This window comes from Ciconia boyciana, chromosome 3 (genome assembly GCF_034638445.1).
Source record: "Ciconia boyciana chromosome 3, ASM3463844v1, whole genome shotgun sequence".
Lineage (NCBI taxonomy): Eukaryota > Metazoa > Chordata > Aves > Ciconiiformes > Ciconiidae > Ciconia > Ciconia boyciana.
Genome location: NC_132936.1, coordinates 105,260,544 through 105,277,287, shown reverse-complemented (window position 1 = coordinate 105,277,287; position 16,744 = coordinate 105,260,544). Strand labels below are relative to the sequence as shown.

Below are 16,744 nucleotides of genomic sequence, written 5' to 3'. Positions count from 1 at the left end.
TGTAGCTCCTAATGTGATTGGGATATTAGCAGTTTGATATAATAAATTAACAGGTACTGTAAACAAGAGTCTGAAAAGGTAAGACAGTAAAGATGTTTGGCCTTAGTGATCCTATTAGGAAGACAGCAGGAAAAAAAAAGAGCAAAAGTTAAATTCATTAAGGGGCATTTATTAAATTTTCAGTTGCCCTCAGAAAAAGGATGGTGTGACTGCTATTCAGTTGGCTCTTTAATATACCACCCTGTTATTTCATCGAGTGTAGTAGAGGCAGGAGCCATTACAGAAGTAATTAGCATCTTTTCTGAGGAGGGTAGGTGTTACTTCCCTTTCCCCTGAGGTTAAAGTTCAAAGAGAATTTTCCTCTTTGTGATAAACGCCTTAATTCTATTGAAACATCAGATCTTCCCTTGTAAAAAAGTGGTTTTTTTCCTCTCCTAAATTATCCTTCTTGGTTTGTGGTAATGATGAACAGAGTCATCAGATCCCTGTTTCACAGCATCAGGTTTTGGAAGTGGGCATGAGTATTTCAGAACAAAGAAGACATCATACAAATTGCAGACTATCACTGCAATACTCCCCAAATTAATAGGATTCTTACAGAAAGAGCCTGCAAATTCCAACTTGTTTATAAGTTCGTATGTTGCTTAGAAAACGTTTGATTTTATATTGATTTACTTTCCTGTAGTAGGATGGGGAGGAGAGGCACAAAAGCAGAAGGGAGAGTAAGAAGAGTACATAACATGTTTTATCACCACGTATATAAAAATAAATCAAAAAGAGGAGCAGATATCTGACAAATCCAAATGTGCTTAATATGTTTCCTGTATTTTTTTCCTATTCAGGATTCTCCACTTTGTCTCTAGCTGACCAGATGAGCCTTCTGCAGAGTGCTTGGATGGAGATTTTGATTCTCGGTGTTGTATACCGGTCACTTTCTTTTGAGGATGAGCTCGTATATGCTGAAGATTATATTATGGATGAAGACCAATCCAAACTGGCAGGCCTTCTTGACCTTAACAATGCCATACTGCAGCTGGTAAAGAAATACAAGAGCATGAAGCTGGAGAAAGAAGAGTTTGTCACCCTCAAAGCTATAGCACTTGCTAATTCAGGTTGGCAGAGTGGCATGACAGTTGCTACATTTTTAATATGTCACTTTTTTTTTTCTCCGTAATACTTTCTGCATGCTTGTTTTAAACATGGTTTTAGAATAAGAAATTGCTAATCAGACCTTAGTCTAAAAGGCAACAAACAAAGCAGTTCAAACTAAGAAGAGCTTTCTGCTTCTCAGTAATTGTGGAATATGTTTCTGAGGGAGTGGAGAATACTGCACTGTATGATTTGGAGAGTGTTTTACAGGGAATGATCCTTTCAAATGAATATAGATGTTGTCCTCCTAAATCCATTCCATAATCCAGGCAAGTCTAATCGTTGCAATTAAAACGAACAGCAAGGATGCATGAGAATATGCTATATACGTTCTCTTTAAAGGCAGCTACTGATTTATTTGATAGGGTGAATTCAGGATATGGGAGGAGGGAGGAAATTCTTATTTAACCTCACGAGGACCACACCTTACCTTACGGATCCTCTGTGTTTATGAGAATGCTCCTGTAAAAATTATTACCTGTGCAGCAAGGGTTAAAAATGTCAGAAAGAATTTTTTTTCTGCATTTGAATTTAAAAGTGCTGAAGCAGTGAATACTGTCAGATAAGTAAAAATCGTTTGTGCTTTGTTGTTTTTCCTTTTGTGTCTCCTTAATGCTTTATTGTGGTCTTAAGTCCCTTTTAGCATTTGCATAAAGTTCACGATAGATCCCTCTTTAATGACGTGCTGATCATTAGATACCTGTGTGTCAATAACATGCTCTGATGCTATGTTCCATTGACAGTCACACCGTGCCCCTCCATCTGCTTTTGTTTTGACCCTATCTTTGAACTTTATCTTGGTTGCTGGCCAGTAGTTTTCCCTTTAATTACAAGAAGGAAACTGTCAATAAAATCTGTTAAATGGGATGCAATGAGTGGCTTGAATGGGCGGACGGCTATTTGTTCAAATTCTGCAGCATTCAAGGTATTGACAGTTTGTTTTCTGGGGCCATATGTGACGATCAATCTCAGGCTGGGCTCAGCCGCGCTGAAAAATGAAAAACCAGATTGCTTTTGCTTACTTGTGGATGACGACTTGTGATTTGGCGCGGTCCTAGTGAGATGAGACCTTCTGCCCAAATTGCCCCCCTGAGAGCCAGGACGCGTGACTGTTTTTAGAAATAATTTTTTAATTGATTTTGTAATTAACAGTTCATCTACAATATTGATGCATGAATCCTCAGATTGATAGGAGGGAAATTGTTTTCAACAATGAAGTTGTACTTTCCTATTTGTCTTTGTAATGTGATTTAGCACTCTGCATTTTTAATTGGAAATATAATTCAAAAACATGCAAAGCCAAAATGCTTATTAGTTTCTTTGTAAAATATTCTCCACCCCACTAACTCTGCCCTTAGTTTTAGAATATTATCTTATTTCCAGAATAAACAAAATGCTGAAATGCCTCTCAAAGATCAAAATTATTTTTAATTGAAGATTTATTTTTAATTTTGACCATTGTTAATAGACACTTGAGGATGCTTTGTGGCTACAAGGAGGATTTTTCTCAAAATTGGTCATGCTTAATGAACAGAGCAAGAAAGTTATCTGGAATTAGGAGTCGAAATTGAGAAGGTTTTTTGTATTTACTTTGATTCTGTAATTCAAAGACTGAATTAGAAATATTTCTATAGTTTACTTGATAAAAAGGATAAGGGGCTAGAATATAGGGATATGCTGTTAAATACCACTCACACCTTTTTCTTCCCCCCCAAAAAAAGACATGCAGTGTTTAAGTAATAATAAAAAATAGTGCTGCCAAAAAAAGTATAGTCATACATTGTGCATAGAGTGTGTCAAAATCATCTGTAGCTTGATTAACTTTGCTGGGAATTACAACCAGGATGATGTCAGAGATAAATACAGTTCAGCATACTAAAATTCAGGGTACATTTAGGTGAAAACATTTCCGTCCCTCATCTTAAATAAAATTGCTGGTTTAAAATCAAACTGTTGCAAGGAGGAGTTAAAAAAGCAGCCCAGCCATTCGACCTCCCTTTCAACAGAATGTTTTGACTACTGACATTCAGCATTTCAGCTTCAGGTTGTACATGCAGCAGATATCAAACTTCTGTCAGCTGTAGCTATGCTAACCTGTAGGTGTAGAACAGCACCTGCAGAATTACAGCCCATCAAAGAATACCAGACCCCTAGTGTTTTAATTCACAAATGCTGCTAAAATTAAAGTAAAATTAAAGTTTTTGTCTTTTTTAATAGACAAAACCAGAAATAGCTTATTTTCACGTAACTATGAACTTGATTAATGTAAATCCAGCTATATCCAATAAAAAGAAATAAAATGCCATTATAAAATCAATCAGCTAGCAATTCACATTTTAATATATTCTGTTGCTACATCTGCTTTCTTCCAAAACTTCCACTATTTATTTTTCCAGTTTAAAATATATTAGCCTTTTTATAGCCGTAGAGAGAAGGCATGAAGTATAATAAGAAATCTTGGGCGTTTCAGACATTTTTGCCATATCCGCACTGTCTAGAAAGATTCCCAGGTTGACTCTACTGTAAACAGTAGACAAAGATGGTTTTATAGCTCTGTATCTGTGTTAGTGATTTATGATACAGTGTCATAGTACTTTCCCTGCTGGTGTATAGAAGCAGGAAAAAGAAATTGTAGATTGTCTTCCTATTGATTGTATTTTGTTAGAATAAATAGCACAAGCTTTGTTTTGGCCAACAAATCTCAGTATCGTGAGCATTAAAACACCCCAACTGCTAACTTGTCTTTAGGCCTGCGGAGTCTACTTGTGCAGTACTCTAACTGAGATAATCCTGCCTTTTGCTTTCTAAAAGGTGGGGAGGAGGAGCCGTTTTTCAGGGACATTCTCTGACAGCCGTTACCAAATGTTCCCTTTGCAGGGTTGGCCAATGCCACGCTGCTCCTATAAATTCCCAGAAATGCAAGAAGTAGCAACCTTGTAGATTGTCACTGATTTCAAATGGAGTGCATGTAGCATCCGAGAAGTTTAAATACATATATAAGAGCACAAATGTTGTATGGACATTTCCGTCCCGTGTATGTTAAAGTCTATACAGGCATCATTCAACAGTTACGTTTAACTTGTAGTGCCTAATATGGAATTTATCAGGTTAGTTTTAAACATCTGCATTGATTCGATAGTAATTAATACAGCCTTTATGCTTGAACTCTGGAGAAGTCCCTCTCACCACGGCGTTGCCCTTGTCCTGTCAGTATCACGAGTTCCTTTCCGTCTTTCTCTACCTTCCCTGCACAAAAGCAAGTAGGTACCTTGAAGCTGCAGGATGCAAGTGCCCTGCATTCCACCTCACACCGCCCAAATGAAGCAAGCTGGCACCAATGAGCACTTTGTTTACCCACGCAGAAAATCAACTTTGAACGGTTTCCAAAACATGCATGTACCAATTACTTCCTCGTGTGTAAGGGAAGGTGAAATATTTGCAAAATATGTTTGAAGTGTACACAAGTGTGCACAGGCCCACGTGAACACTCCGACGCAGAAAAGATGACCTGCTCCTCTCTTTTGTATTAGCAAATGCTTTCATGTATCGATTAGGTAATACTAAACAGGGAGTTGCAGGTGAGCAGTTTTTGAAATTGCCTAATCAGTAAGGACTAAATTGTGCCTTCAGGCCAAATGTTGCAGAAGAGCTCGGGAGTCATAACTGAGACCAGATTTTTAAGAGAAGCTCAGTTCCCATCTAAGACCTAACATAAGGAACTAGAGTGTCAAAATACATTAGCACATTTGAAAATCTGATCCGCGTGTATCTGCCTAATAGGCTGCTGGCATCTTGAAAAATCTGACCCAAATGTGGATGCTAGGCACTTAAAAGTATAACCCTGTGCACTGTTGAAAATTTAATCTTAAACGCTAATACTAGCTGTCCAGCCTGTACCACCAGAAGGAGAAAAGGACCTCCGCTCACCATCACAATTTCTGGTCTCTCTTATTAACTCTCCTAAAAAAACCCCAGCACCCCTTCAGTACTGAGGGAATGAGAACCAAGAAGTATCTTGTGCATTTTAGCATAATGAAGCACAGATTAACATTGATACCAGTGAAGTTACACGATCATCTATCCTGGTAAAAAAATTAGTTCATTCTTACAACTTATTTAGCTTTCCAGCCACCAAAAAAGTGTACTCAGAGCACTAGGCTATCACCATTAAACAATATTATCATAACAAAAATTAATTGGTAGAACCCTATAAATCTCTTATTCCACAGGACATCATCTTTATTCCCACTATAGACTGTGGCTTATCTTTTGTTACAATAGACTGTATTTAGTTTCTAATAATGTCCATGTTTTCATTTTGTTTTATTTAGTCATCTTGTTAGTGTTAGAATCCATGATTAAAATGTATCTATCGTGAATAGGCATATATAAAATAGATATACACACCTGTGTGTTATTGGTGTGTTACCAATGTTTATTTTGCCAAATATAAATAGCAAGGTCTGTTAACTCTTTCATGTCATTTTGTATAGAGAGTGGTACAGCACAGAAACAAATTTTTAGAAAAGGAAGTTGCCACAGTAGTCAGAGTTTCTGTGGTGCTTGAACACGGTTTCTTCCTCATATTCCATTCTCGTGTAATCAAATAGATGGCACCCACAATTCTGAGAGAAAATAAATAACTCTGCTACCATTCGCTTAATGCTATCATTAAGCGAAGGTAGCAGAATTAATTAATGGTTTAATATTTTTTTTCTTTTTCTGGTAGTTGGTCTAGTAACTGAATAACTTGGAGATATTCCTCACTTAGTTACGAAATAGGTAGCTATTATTTACGTGTTAGCAGCCTGAGACTCACGAAGGGTAAGAAGTGAGGCCAGCCCCGTGGCAGGCGGGAGGACGGGGCCCCGGGTTCCGTACTGCTGGGGCAGGACTGCAAGGGGAGGGCTGTGCTGCGTCTGCCAAGGGCCAGCTCTGTGCTGACAGGCCCATTTTCTGGGTATGAACCACTGTGTCACCAATGCAGTTGCTACTCTTATATATACTCTATATATAAGAGTATATACTCTATATATAAGAGTATACTCTATATATATACTCTATATATAAGAGTATATATATATATACTCTTATATATAGAGTATACTCTAACAGAGAATACTCTGTTATTCACCCTGCTTTTCCACAGCGCTAAACTAGTGGCTCTCAATGGTAATTATGGCAATTACTTATAGCTTGTAGTGGATAAAAAGGATTTTGAAGCATTCATTCAACATTTTCTTTTAGTTGGTATCTTACCCCCCAGCTCTATCATTCGAATCCCCCTTTTCCAGAGTTTTAGGAGCCTTATTGAGTAGGTACTCAAACCAGTTCATAGTATGCGATTTGTTCTGCATTGTGGAAATACTCCTTTATTTATTGCCCTCGCTACCTATCCTAGCGGAAAGGAAGCCATTTCAGGAATAAAAAAAAAGGTGGTCTGCTATGTTTTAACTTACCTTATGCCTGTGGTTTTAGTTCACTGCTAATCCAGTTAGCCCCTGAAATAAATAGGCGTGTTCTGTGAAGTAATTTATTTTCTCACTACATCTTCATTTCCTACTGTGTTTTAAAAAACTGGTTTGAGGCTTCAGTTTTCATGTCTCTCCTTAAAAGTGGGCCAAACCAGTGCAATCCAGACTAAGACCTTGTTCGCTAAAATCAATAATACAAGCCTTTGTTTTACTTTTTTTGGTTTCCACTGCCTATAACTCCTATGGACAAGGAATTCTTAATTTATTCTTCTTTAATTTCCGACATATATTCCGATTGAAGTGTCTGTTTCCAATAGAATAATCCAGATGTCAGATCGTTTTTGCTGTACTCTTTTGCAAGGGAAAATATTCTGTTTGCCTGTGTGCTTCTCTCTTAGCCTAACCATGCAGACACCAGCAAATAGTTCTGTTCAGGAAAAACAGGCAAATAGGTGGTCAAAGTTAAGTATATTTGTTGACCCTGCACAGGGAGGACCAAAGTAAGTGTCTGGGGCAATTTAAGTTCTAGACTGGAAAAGGATGGGAATTGTTGCTGGGTGAGGGAACCAAGAACCTAGTTTCATTTGCTATCAACAGTTTCCATGGGTTGCTTCTGTCTTAAGCAATATGCTTTTCAAAATGGCACCATGTTGTGTTTCTCATAAAAATGACACAGAAACACAGTGTGGGCAAGCACTTTGCAAAAATGCAACTTTGCCTGTGTAAATCTGGCATACATTTCAGGCAGGAGAGGAAGGGGTTCTCTAATTCTGAGAACAGTTCACCCATCAGTAAACACTGCGGCGGTTTTTGTGGGGTTTTTGGCTTGGCAATACAATCTAGATAATAAGTTCCTTTTATTTGAGACATAATCCAGATTAGGATTTTGTTGTCTTTACCTAAAGCAAAACCAGTTTTGCCTGCTGTTCTTACTCTTCATCCCATCCAGTTCTTCCAGGATCCTACAACTTTCTAAACTTATTTATTGGGTTTGGGTTTGTGAACTGCTCAGCTATAGGGAATCACAAACGTCACAGCGATTGCTGTCTTTCAAGTACTTGTTGATATTTGCCTCTCTGATGTGCTTTATCGGCATCTTAATGTGTGTGTTCGCTGCTGCATGCTCCCTGCTGCTTGATTCACTATAATAATTTCTTCCTTTATGCTGCCTGAATTTTCTGACATGAAGAAATACTTCATTTGAGACCCCTGGGTTTCTACTGCTTCTTAGTGATGTTATGTACAAAATACATACATATGAGCCTTTAACTTTCCTCAGAGCAGTATTTTGAGAGGTCTCCTTGTCCGCAGTTCAGGTGCTTTCCAATCTTTAGCTAGTTGTCACCCTTTGGGGTGTGTTCTAAATAATTCCTGGGTGGCTGGATGTTTGTTTGCTGCATTTGAGATGAAGCTTGAATTTTAAACGAGGTAGATTGTAATCTGAATTTCTATCTGGATCTTGTGGTGTTTTTCTTGGATGAGAACTCAAGTTGTCTCCCATTTCTGCACAAGGATACAATTAATCGGCTGATCAGATGAGGTACAATTCTATTTTCCCATCCTGTGATGGTGAAAGAAAGCGTTTGCAAGAATAGAACGAGATTCTCAAAGTAGAGCTCAATGAGTTGATGTCCTCATTTATTGATCTCACTCTCTCCCTTTGCAGCACTGATCAGTAACAACTTTTTCCCCTTCTAGACTGAAATCCCATGTTCTCAGCAGTGCATCGTATCAACAAGTCTTGTGTTTGTCTGTTGAGGTCTTCAGTTTCACCAGCCCGGGATCCTTTTTTTGCAGGGCTTTTAAGATCAAATCCTGATTGCTTTCAAATTTCATTCTTTATATAGGCACTGAGTTTTAAGAGTATTACATCTGGGTATAGGTTTCCTCTGGATATTAGCTGTGTAGGACGTAATTGTAAATTATCCAGACTGTCTACAAAGCCACTTAAAAAAAAAAAAAAAGTATAATTTCTAGGGTTTTTCTTGGTATAGGAAGAACATTCAAAATCTTTGTACCTAACTTATAATTCAATTTCATATTATCTGTGGAATTATTTCTTTGTTTCTGGATTGTCACACAGACTCTACGTTTCCTTAAATTATAGTGGTTCTTGTTGACATTGCCCTCTCTTACTGGTGAGGATTGGGTGTATCAGCAACAAGTTAACCTGCTCTGAATTCACTTCTACATCTGCCAGTCTGTAGTTACTGAAAAGATTTCTCTTTTCTCTTATTTTTCCTCCTCTTTTCCCCTTGGCTAGTTCAGCGTTTTCAACCATTTTCCTTATTTTCAAAGGCTTACGCCTGAGGGATTAAGATCTACATTCGTTTAATATCAGGAATAAAGTGGAAGTTCCAAACTGCAAGGCTAAAAGTTGAAGAAGGATCCTTGTAGAGATTAATATTTTCCTGAGCAATCTGCGAGCTGAATCATGGTCTAATTAAATAGCACAGATTTAGTGAGTTTGCATTTAAACATTAGCAGACCCTAGAATGGGTAAAGCTGAAATGAGTTTGAATCTTTTCTGTAAATGGGAAGTTAAATTATCATAGTAATTTGATCAAATCATTTTCAAATCTGCCCCTCTCTCTCCTATTTTTTCTTACCTCATTTCCTGTGACAAAATCTGTTTCCCAAGGCACAGCTTCCTCAACTCTGCTCCATGAACCACTGTTGGGCAGCAGAGTGCTTGCATCAGGCCAGTGGAGAGCTGGCTGGTCACGTTCTTCCCAGCTGCTAAATGGATTTCAAAGACAGCAACAAATGCATTAAATGCTTTCCTACTATTACTTTTCCATGTAAGCAATTGCTCTGTTTACCGGAGGGATGGTATACAATCACCCCTGCGAGGTAAGGATGAGATCCCTTTTTTAAAGATGTCCACACAGTGGAAGAGTTTGAGAGCATGGAGTGTAATAGTTGTATCAGAGGGCAGGTTTTGATTCACCTTCCGTTCTTGCGTTTTCTAGGGGTGTTCTCTTCCTCTTGTCCATCCTCACTCAGTTTCTGTGTAAGAAATATGTAGAGCATGTATGTTCCTAACGCTGAAGGCCAAATTGCTATCCAAACTGCAGAGCTAAAGATCTCAGGCAAGTTTCATCTCTGTGCAAAAAATACATTAGTCCGGACTCCGTCCATGTATTTCCAAATTCAAACATGGTCGCAGTTGCAAATGCTGATTCTGGGAAGACCCAATCCGACCGGTTTGGTAGAGTGTTAAAAACTAAACATTTATAGTCAGGTTCTCCAGAAAGTCCTGTCTCTTTATGCAGTGTGGTGTAAAAAAAAATTCACAAGAACTTGGTGAGACTTTGACTCGCCAAGCATTTTGTTGCTGCTAAAGTGCTCCTATCTGGTTCCCCAGCAAATCTGGCCCTGGCACTGTGGGTCTGGGGAGAGGAGGAAAAGATGTGTAATTTCTGCACAAACTGTGCATGGTTTATAGAAAAATTATTTGGAGTAGCACATCGTGTGTTCTATAGAACAACAGTGAATATCCAAGGACTTGCTAAAGAGTCGGGGGTAAAGATGGCAATTTGTTTGGAGTTTGCATTCCAAATTAAGGCCGGTGGTTGGACACTATGCTTAAGACATCAGTCACGTTTGTATGTGTGTGTTAGCATGTCTGTATCGATGACATCTGTTTGTAGGACACAGAATTCAGGGATTTTCTCTTATTGACACAGAATTATTTAATAGAATTGCTGTACTAGAAAACTATCAAAAATGTATGGATTTGGGGAATGGTCTCATGTTAATTAGAACTAAATTTTGCTAGAGGTAATATTTCCCTGTCATCTTTTTAAAAATGTTGTAGCTTTCTTTTTCCCTAAGAGAGATATTTTTGCGTTTCTCTGCTTTCAGCGCTGTGCACCTTGATGTGCAGTATCACATCGCGGCAGCGTATGTCTTAACTGCATGCTTCTTAGAGCATGTATTCGCTAAGACTCAGAATTATTAAACACGTAAAATTCCCATAGGACTCCATTATGTGTAATTAACAGATAAACTGTCATCAGAATCAATAAAACGTGCTAAATGATCCAAACTTGTATATAATTAAGTGTCTGTTTTAGAGCGGGAGCTGTAACTTTTATTTTTTTTTCTTTTCAATTTGCACATTTGTTTTGACAATAGAAGCTGGAACATTTTTGTTAACCTGTTACTTACTGGTTTGTGTTTTGGTTTACATGTTTGTGTTTGAAAAGAGAGAGGTATTTACTATCTGGCCTAATTATCTGAGGAAATAGTTGCACGTCAGCTTTTAGGGAATGAATCTTAGGTGCATCTTAATTCTCTGAATGTAATTCAGATATTTGAAGCACGTGCAAAATTTGATGTTGCTGTTATCAACAGGGTAAAACATGAGGCTCTGTCAAAATACGGATCCAGGGCATCAGGCTGCTTACTACAGGGCTTGGAAACGATGATGGAAGTGGGTTCTTCACCATCCAACTCCTCAGTCATTATTCTGCCTGGCAACAGGAGCTTTATTCCAAAACCAAAAATTAAGATGGAAAGCAGCGTTGTACTAACCAGAGTTTTCAAGGATATACTTTAATAATGCCATGTCCCAGTTTCACCCTGCGCTAAGCTTGCACAGCGTAGCCTATCCCTAGGACTTGAACCCCTTGCAGCAGTTATATTTTCATATGGTGTTTTATTGGCTCTGTAAGTCTGTCGACCATCCAGATTTTGGTAGCTGATAGGGGCTGGTTGGTGGCCTCTTTCACCTATGATTGTTCTTCCTTACTTGCATTCACCTTACTTTCGACCACATCAGGGTTTTTTTGGCATTTATGACTACATAAAAGTCAGAGAATTAGGGCTGCTTGTCCGAAGTCATCTCAGCATGGTCCAGTAACTGCGCATTCTCAGGGACATCTTCCCTTTCTGTATCTATGCTGTTGAGGGTTTTACAGTTATTTCAGTTAGATCTTTTCTTTTTTATTTCACACTTCCATTGCTTTAATCTTTCCGGGTCATGTAGCAGTTTAGTTTAGTTCTTGGTGTGCGCTGCGTCTAGGCTTGTCACTCAATACTTACACCACCAAAACATCTCACCTGGAAAGGTACAGGGCGAGGTGCTTGCTTTGAGTGATTTAGAAAAAATGCAAAACCCCAACAATAACAAGATAAACCCCCCTCTGAGTGGGCGGGAGAGAAGGATTACACCTTGTAGGAGATGTTAGCTTCACAGAACAAAAGCTGTTCAGGAACATACGAAGTGTTGCCCGTCAGTCTGAATGTGCCTGAGGGAGAAAAAAATTTAGTAAACCTATCAGGAAATCACATCAAACCTGCTTTTCCCTTGTGTCAGTGCAGTGGTCCTAATCCCGCGATTAGCATCACTTGGGGTAGTGGGTAACGACCATGGCTTCCAACTCCACAGCCTTGGAGCCTGACGCAGAATTTTGCCGAGCTTTTCCATAGTAGGGCAGTCATTCTTGCTTCCCTGATAAAACGCAGCCCTCAATTCATACAGCCCTTTGGTGCTATCGTTTCTTCAAAGCAGTAACTGTAAGAGATGGTTTCTGGAGCAGCGAGGGTGACGGGTTTTACTTGTTTGAGGAGGACGAGGAGAAGGATTATTTACAGGAGAGTTAATTATACATTTGTAGTTCCACAGCAGTTCCAGATGTTTTCCTGAAGGTCAATACAGAAATTAGTGGGTAATTATCTTCCTTCTTTGTGAAGGAGGATGGACAGAACCAGTGAAAGTGTTGTACAGCCATAGCGTTATCTGACTTTAGGCACACCAAACTGAAACCTCCTTTTGCTCCTTTGTTTTGCAGACTCAATGCACATAGAGGATGTTGAGGCAGTGCAGAAACTTCAGGACGTCTTACACGAGGCTCTGCAGGATTATGAGGCCGGGCAGCACATGGAAGACCCACGTCGCGCAGGCAAGATGTTGATGACTCTCCCGCTTCTGAGGCAAACCTCCACCAAGGCTGTGCAGCATTTCTACAACATCAAACTGGAAGGCAAAGTCCCCATGCACAAACTTTTTTTGGAAATGCTGGAGGCCAAGGTCTGACTAAAGCATCATGGGCTTCCCCATCATGCACGTTTTAAAAAAAAAAAAAAAAAAAAAAAAAAAGGGAAAATAAACAGGATAATAATGGCAAAGAAACTTAGTGTTTAATTAAGGAAAAAATGACTGCACTGATATTTAGCAGCAAGACTGTGAAGCAGCTTTCAACTTTTTCTTCTGTGTCTTTCTGATGCAGTTTTTCTTTTCCTTTTCCTTTTCTCTCTTTTCCTTTCTGTTCTTTCCTTTCCTTTTTCCTTTTCTCTTTTTTCTTTGCTGCTGAACTTTCTAAAGAGGTCTCTAATTGAAGAGAGATGGAAGCCAGGCCTGCCAAAGGATGGAAATCCATAATATGGATGCCAGTGAACTTATTATGAACCATAATGTCCCCAATGACAAAGGAATCAAAGAGAGAACCACCGTACCTAGCAGTACAGTACAACACGATGAACTGACTGAATGCAGTATTAGATTTCATAGGAGCAGTCTCTAATTAGACGACTAAGCGACGATGCATCGGCTGCTTCTTATCATTGCATTTTCCATCTAGATCAGTTACAGCCATTTGATTCCTTAATTGTTTTTTCAAGTCTTCCAGATATTTCTTAGGTTAGCTACAATGTAACTTTTTCAGGGAATAGTTTAAGCTTTATTCATTCATGCAATACTAAAGAGAAAGAAATACTGCATTTTTGTGCTGGCTTGAACAATGATGAACAATAATGAAGGACAAATGAATCCTGAAGGAAGATTTTTTTAAATGTTTTGTTTCTTCTTACTAACGGAGATTTTTTTGTACCAGCTTTACCAGTTTTCAGCCATTTATTAATGTGGGAATTTATCTTACTAAAGCAATAGTTGAAGGGAAGGTGCATATTATCACGGATGCAATTTATGTTGTGTGCCAGTCTGGTCCAAAACATCCAGTTTCTTAACATGAGCTCCAGTTTATAACTAAATGTTCACTGACTCAAAGGATTAGATTACACCTACAGTATATCCGAGTAGTCTAACATATAAATACTCCATGTCAAATACCAATCCGTAACGGTGTTAGGAGACAGCGACTGTACAAAGGTATAGTTGCTACGTGATTTCTAACTGCTTCAGTTGCAAATGAATGAGATACTGCCTGTTTGCAAAATTATAACCTCACACGCAGAAAACCCCTATGAACCGATAGTAGCTTAGAGGCAATAAGGCAAATGCCGACGTTTGCAAAATTAAGAAATCAGAGTAGTAGACTTCTGACCAAATTGAAGAATTTAACACTTCTGTACCTTATTTATTGATTTAGATTTTATTTTGTAAATGGCAATCTTTAACAAGTAGCTAAACCAGTATATGTGCTTTTCAACCAGTATTGTCACAGCATGAAAGTCAGTCAGTTTCAAGACTGTTACGAGGTGTAATCTAATGTATAAACCGATTAGATGCCCCCAGAAAACTACAGTCGCTAAATAACCAACAAACAGTAACCTCCATCAAATGCTATACCAATGTACCAGTGTTAGTAGCTGCTCCCTGTACTATGTGAACATCCTTATTCTATGTACACAGATGTAATTAAAATTGTAATCCTAACAAACAAAAGAAATGTAGTTCAGCTTTTCAATGTTTCATGTTTGCTGTGCTTTTCTGAATTTTTATGTTGCATTCAAAGACTGTTGTCTTGTTCTTCTTGTGGTGTTTGGATTCTTGTGGTGTGTGCTTATAGACACAGGGTAGAATTAGAGACAATATTGGATGTACAATTCCTCAGGAGATTACAGTAGTATATTCTATTCCTTACCGGTAATAAGGTTCTTCCTAGTAATAATTAAGAGATCGAAACTCCAAACAAATACTCGTTATGAACAGATACACACTGAAATCATAATATTTTCAAAACAAGGGATAATTTCTGTAACAGTTTATTATAGAATACCAATGTATAGCTTAGAAATAAAACTTTGAATATTTCAAGATTATAGATAAGTCTAATTTTTAAACGCTGTAAATATAGCTTTTATTCAATCATCTCTCAGATGTTGTTATTAACTCGCTCTGTGTTGTTGCAAAACTTTTTTGGTGCGGACAAGTTTCCAAAACTATTGCTACGTTGTGTGCTTTAAACAAAATAACAATGGGCTGATGCTCCATCGGCCTCGTGCTAGGAAAAAAACTGTGTATCTATCATTAGCTATATGGGACTATATTGTAGATTGTGTTTTCTCAGTAGAGAAGTGACTGTAGTGTGATTCTAGGTAAATCATCATTAGCAATTCATTCAGATGGTCAATAACTTGAAATTTATAGCTGTGATAGGAGTTCAGAAATTGGCACATCCCTTTGAAAAATGTCAAAAAAAAATACAACTCCTGGGAAAAAGGTGCTGATTCTATAAGATTATTTATATATGTAAGAGTGCAAAAAAAAGTTTATTTTCCAGAAAGTTTGTGCAGGGTTTAAGTTGCTACTGTTCAAGTACACTATATATATATAAATATATAATATAAATATTGTTTTTGCTGTATCACATTAAAGAACTTGGGCTTCAGGGTCAAAAGCCAATCGACTAGAAGTATACAAAAACACACAAAAAATGGAGATGTGTTAAAGGCACACGGTGCAAACTTTAGTTTTCATTTTCCGTAATTTTTTGGAGCTGCAAAAGAACAAGTATCTCAAGACTGTAAAAGCATTAACCTGAAACATAGCTAAAAGAACTGCACGGGCTTTATAATGTTGTTCATCTTAAACCTTGCTGGAGAAGAGTTCTTTCAAGACCACTTACTTAATGTGAAGTGTTGGGAAAATTTCAAAGGGTGTATGTTTTAGCCATAACGATTTAATTTCTATTTTTGCTTCATTTTTTAATTTTTTCTTATTTAAAGCAATATGATTGTGTAACTCCCAGAAGTTACACATTTGTTTCAATCAGATCAGATTGTTGTATTTATTCCACTATTTTGCATTTAAATGATAACATAAAAAGATATAAAAAATTAAAACTGCTATTTTTCTTATAGAAGAGAAAATGGGTGTTGGTGATTGTATTTTAATTATTTAAGCGTCTCTGTTTACCTGCCTAGGAAAACATTTTATGGCAGTCTTATCGTGCAAAGATCGCAAAAGGACAAAAAAAATTAAACTGCTTATAATAATCCAGGAGTTGCATAATAGCCAGTAGTTAAAAACCGAAACAAAACAACAAATAAAAACAAACATGTCTATAGCTGTAGATGGGCTTCACATCTGTATAGCAATCAACTGTATATTTTTGTGATGTGTATCATACCGTGTGCTCCAACCAATGTCCATTTGTGTAAATGTATTTATTTTATATTGTATATATTGTTAAATGCAAAAAGGAGATATGATTCTGTAACTCCAATCAGTTCAGATGTGTAACTCAAATTATTATGCCTTTCAGGATGATGGTAGAGCAATATTAAACAAGCTTCCACTTTTGATTGCTTTTATTTTATTTTTTGTGTTGTGGGGGTTTTTTGGTTTTATTTTCTTTTTCAGAGAAGGAAACGGAGCAATTAGCATTACCTTTTGTTACTTCCATTCAAAGAGGAGCCAGCGTTATCACTTCTCCCTTAAAGTACAACATGAGCGTAAATAAATGCTATATAAAGCCTTGTCAGAATGAATTCCAGTGTGGTACAAGACATTTTGCATACTCTTAAATATGCAAAATGTCTCATAGCACATTAGAATTCAGGCTGGCAGGCCTTTATATAGCACTTATTTAATCTTAAAGCATCTTCACATCAACCTGCATTACTCAAAATCATTGCCTCTCTGTCAATGTCATAAAAGAAAACTTTCCCACTATTTTAAGATCACATTAATATCATCTAGAAGTACTTACTTGCTTTCTCCATCAACAACCGAGTCTATCATTCATTTCCTACTGCAGGAGACTCCTTTTATGTGTTCTGGGTAAAAAAAAATTCAAAAATCTGTATTATTTGATCCAGCTTTTCTGAATGGAAGTAAATAGCCACCGGAGCAATACTATAGATTGGTGTTAATGAAGAGCACTGATCAGCCGTCAAGATCCAGGGGGGTTAAACAACGGCACGGTTGCAAA

At 37.7% G+C, this 16,744-nt stretch overlaps 1 protein-coding gene across 14 annotated transcripts in view; it reads left to right on the top strand.

The window, feature by feature from the left end:
* Positions 1-16,097, top strand: part of ESRRG (estrogen related receptor gamma) — a 392,081-nt gene extending 375,984 nt beyond the window's left edge. For all 14 annotated transcript variants that reach the window (XM_072856952.1, XM_072856949.1, XM_072856950.1 and 11 more), the window contains 2 exons: positions 843-1,112; positions 12,422-16,097. In XM_072856952.1, the coding sequence (XP_072713053.1) occupies positions 843-1,112; positions 12,422-12,666 (515 nt within the window). In that variant the 3' untranslated portion in view covers positions 12,667-16,097. The remainder of the gene's footprint in view (positions 1-842; positions 1,113-12,421) is intronic.
* The last annotated feature ends 647 nt before the right edge of the window (positions 16,098-16,744 follow it).